General features: G+C 54.9%; 1 protein-coding gene across 2 annotated transcripts in view; it reads left to right on the forward strand.

Annotated features, from left to right (window-relative positions):
* The first annotated feature begins 228 nt into the window (after nt 1-228).
* The window catches only part of GRM4 (glutamate metabotropic receptor 4), a 102,082-nt gene continuing 88,857 nt past the window's right edge, over nt 229-13,453 (forward strand). For both annotated transcript variants that reach the window (XM_060109691.1, XM_060109692.1), the window contains exon 1: nt 229-747. In XM_060109691.1, coding sequence (XP_059965674.1) covers nt 229-747 — 519 coding nt within the window. The remainder of the gene's footprint in view (nt 748-13,453) is intronic.

Raw genomic sequence — 13,453 nt, forward strand, 5'->3', positions numbered from 1 at the left:
TCCCTGCTGTCTGGGAGCATGGCCTGTGCCCGTAACTGAGCATTGCCTGCGGGGCGAGGACCACCAGCATGGTTCAGCCTGTTGGCTGCCATCAGCCGCCCTGCTGCTGAAGCTGCGCTGGAGAGACTTGTGGGGGCTGCCCTGCCCCTGCTCCCCCAGGCTGTGGGCCAGGGGCCCACACGGCTAGGAGGGAGGCCTGCCATTCATGGGTCTCTAGGGATTTCCGAGATGCCTGGGAAGAGGGGCTGGGGCTGGTGGTGGGCCCGGCTGCTCCTTTGCCTGCTCCTCAGCCTGTCTGGGCCCTGGGTGCCTTCCTCCCTGGGGAAGCCCAAAAGCCACCCTCAAATGAATTCCATCCGCATAGATGGTGACATCACTCTGGGAGGCCTGTTCCCGGTGCACGGCCGGGGCTCAGAGGGCAAGGCCTGCGGAGAACTCAAGAAGGAAAAGGGCATCCACCGGCTGGAGGCCATGCTCTTTGCTCTAGATCGCATTAACAATGACCCGGACCTGCTGCCCAACATCACGTTGGGCGCCCGCATACTGGACACCTGCTCCAGGGACACCCATGCCCTGGAGCAGTCGCTGACCTTTGTGCAGGCGCTCATTGAGAAGGATGGCACGGAGGTCCGCTGTGGCAGCGGCGGCCCGCCCATCATCACTAAACCTGAGCGCGTGGTGGGTGTCATCGGTGCTTCAGGGAGTTCGGTCTCCATCATGGTGGCCAACATCCTTCGCCTCTTCAAGGTTAGTGCCTGCCCAGCTCCTTTCTCTTCTTCTCCTCCTGAATCCGAGGGAGAGAGTGTGTTTCCCAGCACCCCGAGCAATATCTGAGAATTTGGGGCCGACCTGTGGTGAGGAGGGACCCAGCTCCGTGGTGCTGACCGTGGTGCTGAAACAGCACCTGCGGCAGGCAGCTCCTGGATCAACTCCGCTCCTCTGCGGGGAATTCTGAACCGGGAGGGGAAAGGAAGTACTGGCGAACAACAGAAGGGAGGAGGAGATGGGCAGACAGAAATATAAAAAGCCCAGACAGATGGACGAATTGAAATTTAGGTAGATAGAAAGGTAGACAGTTTAAAAGATAAGCATAGAATGGGGATGTGAATGTTGGAGATTGCCAGGGAGAAAAAGCAAGACTTTTGTTTTGACATTGTTTTTCAATAATTGCAGTTGCCAAGAAAGATCTGTTTTTCTCCTGGGTAGTTGAGAAAGCCCCGCATGGCCCTCCCGCTCCACCTCAAGATTATAGTTAGAAGACGTGTCCTGATTTTTTGGATGATTTTTTGGCTACTGAGCCCGCAGTGAACGGAGATGAGGACGGGAGGAGGCCTGGAGGAGCGGGCAGTCCCTGTTTCTGGTGCCCTTGGCCCTGAACTTAGCTTCCCTGGCTCATTACGTTCCTTCTGCCCCTCTTCCTTGCACACCTTTCTCCCTTTCCTTCTGGAATTCCTCCCTGCCCCCTCTTTGCCACCTCCCTTCCTCTCTTCCTGGGGCAGGAGCTGCTGATTTGCAATTCAATTGGAGCCAAGTGCTTCGCTAAGCTGCTAAAACTACTGAAAGCTACTGGGTAGAGAGAAAAACATTACAAGCATTTTACCAATAATTATGTGCCTGCTTCTCTCTGGGAGCCTCCTCGTTTGCTGTGTGTGCATGTGTGTGTGTGTGTGTGTGTGTGTGTGAGAGAGAGAGACAGAGAGACAGAGAGACAGAGAGAGGGAGAGAGAAGAGGGTGAGGGAGGAGGAAGGGAGGCACAAAGGGAGCCTCTGGGTCCCTTCTTCACTCTGGTGTTAGATTCTTGGCCTCTGGAATCGGCCCCTTGTCTCCTCAAAGGCTCCAGAGTTAGGGAGTGGACAGAGAGAGGCTGTTTGGCCTCATGCAGGATGGGAAGTGCTGAGGCTGGAGCCGTGTCTCCTGGACCCTTTCTGGAACACGTTTGCCCAATCCCATGATGCATCAGTACTTGGGGGGCATTTCTGGGGGCCGGGGTAGAAGTGGGGATGAATGGTGCGAATGTCCCTGTGTTGGCTGCGGGGGTAGGTGGGAAAGAAAGGTGGTTGGAGTTGTCCTGTCACAGCAGGGGCGGGGTTGGAACTTTGCCATAGGCTGGTCTGGGCCACGCGTGCTGTGCAGTCCTTGCCTTGGGGCCTTCTTCCTGTAGTGTTGGTTTTGCTTGATGATCCAGATGAAAACACTATTTTAATTTAAAAACAAACGGATGCATTCTGAAGGTTGCAAAATCACGCTGAAGCCGGAGACTTGAAGGAGACTTTGCCTTTGTAGTGGGCAATTTGAACAACCTCTGGGGAGCAGTGTTGCTCGTGGTCTTGGTGGGATGGTTGGGGAATGGGAAACTGGTCCAGTCCCTCCACCTGCCCAATTCTGCAGTGAGGAGTAGAGACCCAGAGGGGAGGGGGAGCAAGGCTCTGTGGTCCCAGGGCCTAGTGGTGGCTTCGGGGAGCTGTGTCATCAATTCAGCCTGCCTTCCCTGGGCTTGGGAGGTGAGGTGACCTGGGTCAGCAGCTGTCATCCTATCTGAGTGGGGCACAGTCCCCCAGCCTTTGAGAAGACCAGACTACAGGCGGGGCTGCTGCAGTGTCCTTTTCTGAGCTTTGTATTAAACACCTTGGTGAGTCTGGGTGTTTTAAAAAGTGTTTTATAAAGATGATAAAACAACGTGATTGGGCCCTTGGGGCTATGACATTGGTAAGGGTCCTTCCCCACCATGTCCCAGAGGGGAACCAGTATGCACTTTATAGGGAGGTGGAAAAGATGAAAGGAGCTGAGAGGTGTCACCAGACACATGGCCAAGGCTCTAAGAAAGGTCGCTGTCAGCATTAGTCCTTGAAGCGGGTTCTTGGAAGCCCCACACAGCAGCGGGCTGTGACTGCTGTGCTGACCTCTCCCAGGATGGGGGAGGTCGCTGGTGGGGTGAAGGGGTCTGGGGCCAAAGGGCCTCACCAGCCGAGGGCTCTTCCGCTGCCCATCTGGTCACATATGAATGTGGCGTGGCCTGGGTTTTGTCCTACACAGAGAGCAAGATGGGACTGGGAGGTAGAGGCCTTGCGGGGGGGAAGGAAGGGGGACGGAAGGGGCCTGTTGGGAAAGGAAAGGGGACGGGCGGTGGGGGAGATGGGGAGAGAGCCAGAAGGAGACAGCTGGCTATGGTCCAAAGTCCCTGGGTCCCTTTTAACAGCATTAATGTTCCAGGCTGGCGACAAGAGGGCTCCTCAATAATTAAACTGGTAGAAATAAGAGGCTGGGCCAGAAACTGAAAAGCTATTTACAGAGAAAAAAAGGTTGAACTTTGAGGAGGGAGGTCAGGTGCAGAGCTTCAGGCAGGGAAGGATGAGGGAGGGGCATCTTGGGGGTCAGGGGAGCTGCGGTGTCAGGTGTCTGTTTCAAAGGGCATCGCTGCGCCCCAGCCCCGCTCCCTGCCAAGGCTATTAGTGGGGTCTGCTGGGAACTTCCCCCAGAGGCTGTGATTACAGCTCTCTTTCCTCCGGGAGGTGGATTTCCTGTGCAAAGCTTAGAGAGGAGCTCTGAGTTTGGGGGCACGAGGGGTAATTTCCTGCCTGGAGAATGCTGATGGGGTTCCGTCAAGGCCAGGGTATGAGCAAAACTCACACCTGCCAGAGCTGGGAGGGGCCAACTTCCTGTCGTACAGTTGTGGAAACTGAGCCCTGATTAAGGGACGGGCCAGGGCTGGGAGTCAGGTCCCAGCTCCCAGAACTGACTCCTTCCAGACTGCCTGCCCAAAGCAACTGGGTTGGAAGTGGGCCTCAAACCCAGGCCTTCATTAGGGATCAGAAGCCCTGACTTTGGGAAGTTGTGGGTCTGACAGCTTATATCCTTTACTCCCCTGTTCTCACGCACTCTTTCATCTTCATTTTGGCTCCATTCTCCTAGTTAAGGGAATATTGATGGAGGTAAAGAATACTTTTCAGAGGGGAGCCTAACGCAGAGGATGTGGCCTCTACAATACTATGTTGTGGGGACAGCCCAGGTTCTGAAGCCAGTCAGATCTGGGTTTGAATCGCTGTGCCACCAGAGTTACCTCACCATATCCACCATATCTACTCACCATACCAGTCACTTACACCATAGTATGAACGAGCCAGTAAGGTCTTTTCCTGAGAGCAGTTATTGTTGGGGGGAAAAAGAACATAGTAAGTGCCCTGGAAGGAAACAGTTTTCAAATCCTTGACCTGTAAGAGCTCAGGAGGATCCAGAAATCATTGCATTGAGTCCCTCATTAATTTTGCAGTGGAGAAAAACAACAACAACAACAACAAAAACTGAGGCTTGAAGATGGGAATATGGCCTAGCATGGTGGTTAAGAATCTGGAGACTGGAGCCAGACAGCTTTCGCCACCTTGGCAAATCGTTTAGCCTGTTTGTGCGTCGGTTTCCTCCTTTGTAAAATGGGGATGACAGTGGTCTCCTAAGCCTGGTGTGGGAATTAAGGGTTAATGTCCAGAAAAGGCCTAGCCTGGTGCCTGGCACACAGTCAGCCTGCAGGAAATGTCACTGCACAGCTTGTAGCTGGGCCTTAAGTCAGCATGAGAGACTCTGTTGATGTGGAAGAGGCTGGACCGGGTGGGCAGGGACAGATGGTGACCTTTGAGGCTGATCCTGGAGAGGACCGACCATCTGCTGGGCCTCAGGTGTCTCCCTGTGGTGTGGAGACTGAGTGGCCAACTTAACTTGCAGGTAATGAGGATTTTCTGGCTGTCACTACAGTGGGGTTTGAGCACTAAGACTGGGGTGGAGTGGTGGGAGGGCAGGAAGGGGCAGGTGGGAGAGGGGATGCCAGCCAGCAGGTGGAGGGCAGGTGCCCAGCTTCCTAGGAGAGGCCGGGCCAGGGACACTGGTGGGCGACATTGGCTCTCTGTGCCACGTCAGCCTGGCCTGTGAAGGCTTGCCCTTCGCGGGTCTGTGAGTGCTGTAAGGGTTTGTGGTGCTTTTTAGAGAAAGCTGTCTGCCAGGTGCTTGGCTTGTCTGCCCCTCAGTGCCAGGCCCAGGGCTCCTGGGGAACCTTTGTGGCTCAGCTGATACCCCATGTTCTGTTGAGGATGTGGCTTTCCTGTCTTGAAAGTGTTTTCACTGCACAACCAGGAGGAGCTTTCAAGAGGGTCCACCCACTCTCCCACAGCCTGCCTGTCTTCCTTGAAGACAGCTCCTTCCCTGCAGCGCCCAGGCCAAGAAACTTGGTGGCATTTTTGACCTCTGCCTTTCTACCATCTGCAAATCCTGCAGGCTCTCCTTTAGGACATGTCCTTGTGCTGGAGTCTCCTCAACCCCCACCTTGTGTGCTCTCACCCGGATCCGGCAGAAACCTCTCTCCTCTCCCTGCTTCCAGACAGGCCTTTCCACAGCCCAACCTTTGCTCAGCTAACAGAGCGATCTTGCTAAAAGCCAAATCCAACCTGCTCCCCACCCTGCTTAAACTTGTTCTTGACTTTGCGTTGCTCTTAGATTAAAACGCAAACTTCCAAGATGCTTGCCAGTCTGACAGGCCCTGTGCTACCTGGTGCCCTGACCACATCGTTTTGCCTCTCCTGGGTGCACTCCATACCAGTCCTACTGTTTTCTTTATGTTCCTTGAAGACACTGCGCTGTTTGCCCACCACAGGGCCTTTGTACCTGCTGTCCCGTCTCTATTGGAATGTTCTCCTCCTACTCTTTGAGGCTGCATCCTTCTCATTCAACCTAAAGTTTAAGTGGACCCTCTTCAGAGAAACACCCTCCATCCCCCAGTTATTCTATATTATTTTCCCATCTTCCCCTTCATGACCCTCACCACAGTTTGTAGTCATGTCTGTATTTCTTTCTTTGTTTTCTTGTTTCTCTTGGCTTCCCCTCTGGCCTGCTGCCTGTTTTTGTATGGCCCATGAGCTAAGAATGGTCTCCGTGTTTTAAATGGTTGAAAAAAAATTAAAAGCAATATGTCATGACACAGGAAAATTATATGAAATTCAAATTTCAGTGTCTGTAAAGTTTTATGGGAGCGCAGCCATGCCTGTTCATTTACATATTGTCTAGCACTGCTCTTGAGCTATGCCCTTGGAATTAAGTAGATGAGACAGAGACCATCAGCTGACCCCTGCTGGCCTCTAAGTTGCGCCTATAGGACCCCAACAGATGCCAGGTCCATGGGGGGCCCTCAGGAAATCATGGCTGAAGGGACTCATGGAGAGTGAGACATTTGCAGCCCCCATGTCTCCCCAAACTCTGCGATGACAGCAGGGTGGCCCCCGTCTGCAGAGCCTGCATGAGCTCCTGGCTGTGGGGATAAGTGTAGGTAAGCTCACTTTACCATGGGGTCCAGCCACTGGCTACCAGTGCCCACCACTTTGGTGACCCCTGGGCCACCTGTTTCCTCCTCCCAAATACCTCCAGCCCCTTGCTGACTTACAGAGTTCTTTTCACTTAATGCTTTGTTCCCCGTTAAAGGGTATCCCCATGTCCCACTGTTGGCTGTTATTAGAGATTTGTCCCAACAAGGCTCACTCAGTAAATGTTCGGGGGTGAATGAGGGACCCTCCTGAAGAGATCGTTGGGGTAAAATAATCACAGCATTTACATGGCATGTATCCTGTGCCAGGGTCTGCCCCAGTCCTCACAGCAACCCCCAGGGGTAGGTGTACAGCGGTTGTCCCCATTTTACAGACGGAGAACTGAGGCTCAGAGAAGCTAAGCAAATTCCCCAAGGTCACACAGCTAGTAAGTGGTGGAGCTGGGATATGAACCCAGGCTGTTTGACCCTGAATCTACCCTTTTCACCGCTCTGCTCTCCTTTCTCTTGGTCATCAGATAGTCTTGGGTGAGATCTGGCCCAATACTCACTGTGTGGCCTTTCTGAGCCTCAGTTTCTGTATCTGTAAAAAGGAGTGTGATGATACTCATTTGGCAGCAGTGATAAAGTATGCAAAGCCTTGGGCTTCCCTGGTGGCGCAGTGGTTGAGAGTCTGCCTGCCGATGCAGGGGACACGGGTTCGTGCCCCGGTCTGGGAAGATCCCATATGCCGCGGAGCGGCTGGGCCCGTGAGCCATGGCCGCTGAGCCTGTGCGTCTGGAGCCTGTGCTCCGCAACGGGAGAGGCCACAACAGTGAGAGGCCCAAGTACCGCAAAAAAAAAAAAAAAAAAAAAAAAAAAAGTATGCAGAGCCTTTAGTGGGTGCTTAGGGGAGGCTGGTGTTATGAGAACAGGATGGATAGACATTAAGGTGTGAAGTGCTGGGCAGCCGAGGGGGTCGGGGAGGAGCGAAGGAGGTGTAGGAAGTGGTCTTGCTGAGGGTGACTGTCAGGGCCTGTTCTCCTGAGGTGAGGACCACACAGCCCTCCCTCTGCTTTTACAGCATTTCTCTTTCCCCCAAACCCTAGGTGTCCCTTTGTGGTGGGAGTCTGGGGAGGGGGCCTCAAGACCCAGGGTCAGGCCAGCATCTAAACAGAGTGGGGAGGGAGGTGAGGGGAGGGGAACAGCCCTGACCACTGAGTTGCCAATTCTCTCTGTGCTCCCAGCAAGTGCTTCCCTGTGGGTGGGGCACTGGGGTACAGGTTGCATCGCCTGGTGGTTCTCAAGCCTGGCAGCTCATCATAGTCACCTGGGGAGCGTTGGATTCCTGGGCCTCCAGTGGTGAGGAACCCTGGGGCTGGGTCTGTATCTGCACACCTGCTGGGAGGCTCAGCTGGCTGCTGGATGGATGCTCTGAGTCCTCCTCGGTGTCCCGGTATTCCCGTCCCATCTGGGCTTCTCCAGCGAGTGCCCCCGCCCACCCCGCAGCCCTCTCAAGCCCACTTCCTCTGATGTGTACCTTTGGGTTGCAGGACCTCTCTGGACATGGGAAGTTTGGGAGTGGAAGCAAGAGGGTTTCAGCTCTGATCACTGGACTGGCAAACAGGCTCATTACCGGGAACGAAAAGGAGAGAATGGAGGCCTTTGGGGGGCCTCTGGGTAGACTTCCTGGAGATGCCCTGGAGGGAGGCCTGGTGGGCTCCTGGAGCCTGGGTAGGGCTGACAGGGCCCCTGGGCAAGGTGTGTGACATTGTGGAGGGGCCGAGGTGGGGCTGAGCTTCTGGTTTCTGGCTCGCTGTCCCCCACCTGGACCTTGGTTGGCCCATCTGTAAGAATCCATTCATTCACTCACTCACCAAGTGTGTATTGAACATCTTCTCCGGGCCTCGCTCTGCTAGAGCTGTGGCCTCCAACTGGCTACACACTGGAATCAGCTGGGGAGTTTAAAATTCCTGGGTATCCGAGCCCACCCAAGGATTTTGGATTTAATTGATGTGAGATGGGGCCTGGGCTCCCCAGGTGATACTCACGTGCAACCCCAGGTGGAGAACCGCCATGCTAAGCAACTTTATAAAGCAGGCAACAAAGCAGATGGAGGCCTGGCCCTCGTGGGCTTCCACGTTTGAAGGGAAGGCAGGCAGTGAACAGGTAAAACACATAAATGTATAATTGTCACGGGAGAGCAGTTCCTTGTAGGACAAAGCAAGGAGGTGGCTAGAAAGCCATGGGGGTGGGGGTGCCAACTTAGGATGGTTGGAGGTGGACTTTTTGAAGGGGGACATTTGTGCATAAACTTGTGTCGAGTGAAGGAGGTCGCCCTATGAATATCTGGAGGAAGAGTTTTCCGGGTAGAGGGAACAGCAAGTGCAAAGGCCCTGGGGCAGGACTGTGCTTGGTTGATGACTTGACCCAGGAGCTCAAGAGGGAGGACCCAGACAGCCCTGGGGCCAGGGGGAGGAGGACCAAGGGGGCTCCAAAACCCACATCTGCTCCTTCTAGCTGCAAAGGGTATTGGGAGAGGAGGGCTACCAGGATTCTGGTGACCTTGGGCAAGTCACTGGGCCTCTCAGGCCTTCAGTTTCCTCACCTGTAAAATACGTAGGTGGTTCTTGACCAGTCCTTGTGAAGCCACAGAGGTGATGGGGAGAAGATGTAAGGGTAGAGCCCATGTGAGAGGCTAGTTCTTTCTCCTGGCTCTCCCCCTGCTGGCCTCTGGCCTCCCCCTCCCAAGCCCCCTGTACCTCTTCTAACTCCTCCCCCTTCACTTCCCTGCTCCCCGCTCCCTGACCTGAGGATGAACAGAGCTGGAGACAGGAGGGAGGCAGACGGGGACCCTGAGGGGCAGTAGCTTTCAGTGGTCAAAGCATGGGCCCTGGGCCAGATGGCCTGGTTCATACCCCTGCTCTGCCATTTATTACCTGGGAGGCCCCTCTCTGTGCCTCAGTTTCCTTGTCTGTAAAATTGGGGACCCTTGTAGCCCCCACCTCATAGGGCCTTGTGAGGATTACATGAGGAATACAGAGAAAGAGCTCAGGGCAGTGCCTGGCATGGGACTCTGGATATTGGCTGAGTGCCTGGCCATGGGGGGGGCAGCCCAGAGCAACGGCCTTGGAGGCAGCCACACAGTAGGTCACTCAGATCCTGGCCCCAGATCACTGGGCCTCTCTGGACCTCACCATCTCATCTATAAAATGGGCAGAATCACATGCACCTTTCAGGGTGTGGATGCAGAATGATAAGAACGGGGAGCGGGTGGCAGGCTGGGCGCACAGTAGGTTCAATAATATTTGTCCTCATCTCTTGCTGACAGAGTATCCAAGGGGCCTTTGAGGAGGCGTGTGGTCTGGGCCATGAAGGGTGGGGGGCTCTGTGGGGCGGAGGGGCAGGTCGCTGGCTTTGGGCAGAGGAATGACTCTGGTGAGTGTACCCGAGTCCCCCTGTGTGACGGTCCTGGGGTCCTCCCGACCCTCCCAGTTGGGTGTGGGGGATGGTAGGGTGATCTCCGGCTCCCCCCTTGGGGAGGGCTGAGGGTCCCCTTACCAGAAGTCTCCCATAGCTTAGGGACCTGCGCTCTGGGCCTGGCTCTGCTGCTGATTCACTGTGTGACCTTGGGTGGGATGGCTGCCCTCTCTATGAGCCGAGGGCGTTGGATCAGGTGGGCTCTGACCCCGGTCCTTTACCTGGAGCCTTTCCTGCAGAAGGAGCGGCGAGCTTACTCCTCAGGGTTAAGGCTGACCACCCATAGCCTTCCTTGATCGTGGGCCGTGCTTTCCAAAGCCTGCCTCCCCGCCTTTGCCTGGGCCATGCCCTCCTCCTGGAATGTCCTCCCTGATGCCTGACGGGGAGAGTCAGGCTCCTCCTCCAAGCCCTGACTCAACATCCAAGACTTTCCTGACCCTCCAAGGTCTGAAATCCTGGGGTACATGGGGTTTCTCGTGTGGCATTCTTGGGTCTCCCCAAAGTTCACGAGCACGTTGAGGGCAGGACTGGGTTGGACCTCTCTTGGTGCCCGGCCTGGATACAGACAGAAAAACAAATCGGGGAGCCTGCCATCCTTGGGACAAAGAGTTGGACGAGGGAGCTGTGCCTGCCGCATGGGTGGGGCTCACAGGCCGCAGGGCTAAGCCCACTTTACTTCCCCCTGCCCAGCCTGGTTTGAACTGTGTATTTTTCGGTTGCCCCCGAATTATTAAACTAGCATTTTTATGACCAAGACATGTTGGAAATGAAAAGAAGGAAAATTCTGCTTTATATTCCAATTGACCTTTTCACTTGCCACCTGCTCAGGGGGCCTGGGCCGGGGCGAGGTGATGAGATGCAGGCCCAGGCCTCGCCTCCTGGTGCTGGTGCTGGGGCTGCCGTGGAGAGTCCTGGCCGGAAGCTCTGTTGGGGGAGGGGAGCAGGGACACCCTTAGTCTGAGGCCCTCTTTCTCTGTACATGTGTCCCCAGTCCTCTGACTCATTCTGTCTCGCTCTGCAGCTTTGTTTCCCTCTCATGGCCTCCCCCATCTCTCTCTTCCTCCTGGTCCCTTTTGGACTCTCTCTGGCTCTGTCTGGGTCTCTCCCCGGGTGACCTGGGGCAGCCTCATCCCGGGGCCCCGTGGTTCAGGTAGGATGTAAAGTGGCTGCCAAGCCCACCTGCTCCTGGCCGGGCACCCCCCAGCCTCGTGCCCACTCTGGACACCCACCTGCCTCACACCTGCATTTCGGTCGTTGGCATCTCAGCGCTGAGCACTTCCTAGTGGGCGCCCAACCCACCCAGGCCCCCACTCCTGACTCAGGTTGCCTCCCACAGAGCTCCAGAAATTTCCTTGGAGGTATGGCCTGGCAGCGGGCACACCTTGATGCTGCTCTGGGCTCCACTTTGCTCGCCCATGGAGTGACAAGGGCTGGCTCTGTGTCCTTCCCAGGGCTGTGGGGAGACCAGGCCAGGGGTGTGGACCTGCTTCAAAAAGGGAAAATCCCGGCTCTGACACGTACTGCTCTGTGACCTTGGGCAGGTCACGTAACCTCTCTGAGCCCAGTTTCTGGTCTGTGAAATGGAGAGGGTGGTTGTGAGGGTTAAATGGGACGATGTAGATGGCCAGCACAGGGCCTCGTGTCCAGAGGTGCTCAAGGACAGTAGTTGCGGCGCCCTGTGTTCATGCGCTGCTCTCCCCGCCCCCTCCTTTCATCCCTCATTCCTGGACCTCCGTCCTCCCCGGGCCTCCCTTTCTCCCTGGGGTCTGCTGAGAGGTGCCCCAGGGTGACCAGGAGGCCTGTGCTCTGCTCAGCCCTGGCCCAGCGCAGGGACAGTGAGGGTGCCACCAGGCCCGGGGCCCGGGGAAATTTTAAACTCATCACAGCTGAACTGTCTGGAGGGTGGGAGCCCCCTGGGTCCCACCCCAGCCCTGGGCAGAATGGAGAGGTGTCCTGATGGTCCTCCATGTCTCCATTTAGGGCTGCAGAGCAAAGAGAGTCAGCTCTTACCTCATTCTCCATCCCCCTGGGGCTGTGGTTTAGGGGAGAGGACAGGGCTGCATTAACCTCTGCCAGGGCTGCAGGCGGCAGGGGGCGTCTGTGTTCAGTGCAGCTTCCTCCCAGGCTGAGCAGCCTCCCCCCTTCCAGCCTCAGGTTCTGGAAGCTGCCAGGGAATCCAATGTGGCCCCCACCCCAGGGGGGCAGGAAGAGGGCAAAGCTTAACCCTTAGGAGTGAATTCCAGGTGGGAGACATTTGAAGTTTAGGCCTGGGGGGGTGGGGCTGTGAGGGGCGTGGCTTCCACCGTCAGCTCAGTTCAGAGAGACCTACGGAAGGTGGGGTGCAGGGAAGTGGGGTGCACCCAGCTCTCACAAAGAGCCTTTTATTTTACTAAAGATGAATGGCATCTCCTATGTGGGTCTGATGGGAAGGGGTTTCCTTCGTTCACCGGGCATCATATATTTTAATAATGCACTCTTTCAAGCACATGGAAAATTATAGAGAATAATATAATGAACTGCCCTTGTAACCACCCCCTGGCTTGGTCAAATATTGATATTTTTACTCTAATTGTGTCAAAACTTGTTTTCTTTTTAAAAAAGAAAACATTGCAAATATAATCAGAGGCCCCTGCTTGCGTATCCTCATCCCACTCCTTTTCTTACCCCCACAGAGATGGCCCCAGCACTGTCCTGTATGGGTTGTTTTTAATTCCTTTAATTCCTGTGCACTTGGGGAAAAAAAAGTGTATATATATATATATATATATATATATATATATATATATATACATATATCTCTCCATAAATAATACTTAGTTCTGTTTTGCCTGTTGTACGCGTGATAGACACAGGATCACACTGTGTGTGTTCTGCAGGTGCTCAGTGTCACATTGCTCTGCGGTTTTCTTTTTTCCTTTCCTTTTCTGGGTAGCTCTCCACTGCAACAGTGCCCAGTGCGATTACTGTCCATTCTGTGTGGTCACCTAGGCAGGTTCCCTGAAGATCGTTCTGTGTAACCATCCTTGCCAACATCTCCTTGTGCTCTTGGAGAGTTTCTCCTGGGTCACACCCAGGAGCGGAATTGCAGACTCATGGGGAATAAACTTCCTGAACTCTCCCAGAGGCTGCCATGTTGCTCCCCACATTCTGTGTCAGGGCACTGGTTTCCAAACCTGCCTCACCACTGGGATCCCCAGGGGCTTGTTAACACAGGTGTTCCTGGGGTGCCTGAGCCTAAGCCAGCCTTGCTAAGGAGACAGTCATGGTGTGGAGTCTTATTTCATCAAGTCCCCGGGAGCTTCTTGGACCTGCATTTGGAGGTGCCCCTCCTGGCTCTGCCACAGACTTGCTGTGTGGCTTTGGACCAGTTGCTAGATCTCTCTGAGCTAGGATACCCTAATCTATAAAATGGGGATGACAGTGATGGTGAAGACTCAGCCAGGGCTGGCCTTTACTCCCTAGGGTATAGCCTGTGGTGTCTCCAGGGTGGCCGCAGCCTGGCTGGGCTCTGGCTTCATTCAGAGGAGGGATGTCCTCTTTGACGCCATCTGTGAAATCATGCTTGGATTCATTATTTTGCTTAACAAACATCAGGGCCCCCTGGTTTGTGCAGACTGTGCCATGCTTTAGAAACACGGAGTCTGGGCCAAGGACCCTCAGCTTGGGAGTTGAATGGGGCAGTAATTCAATGACAA

Source organism: Mesoplodon densirostris, chromosome 10, assembly GCF_025265405.1.
Source record: "Mesoplodon densirostris isolate mMesDen1 chromosome 10, mMesDen1 primary haplotype, whole genome shotgun sequence".
Classification (NCBI taxonomy): domain Eukaryota; kingdom Metazoa; phylum Chordata; class Mammalia; order Artiodactyla; family Ziphiidae; genus Mesoplodon; species Mesoplodon densirostris.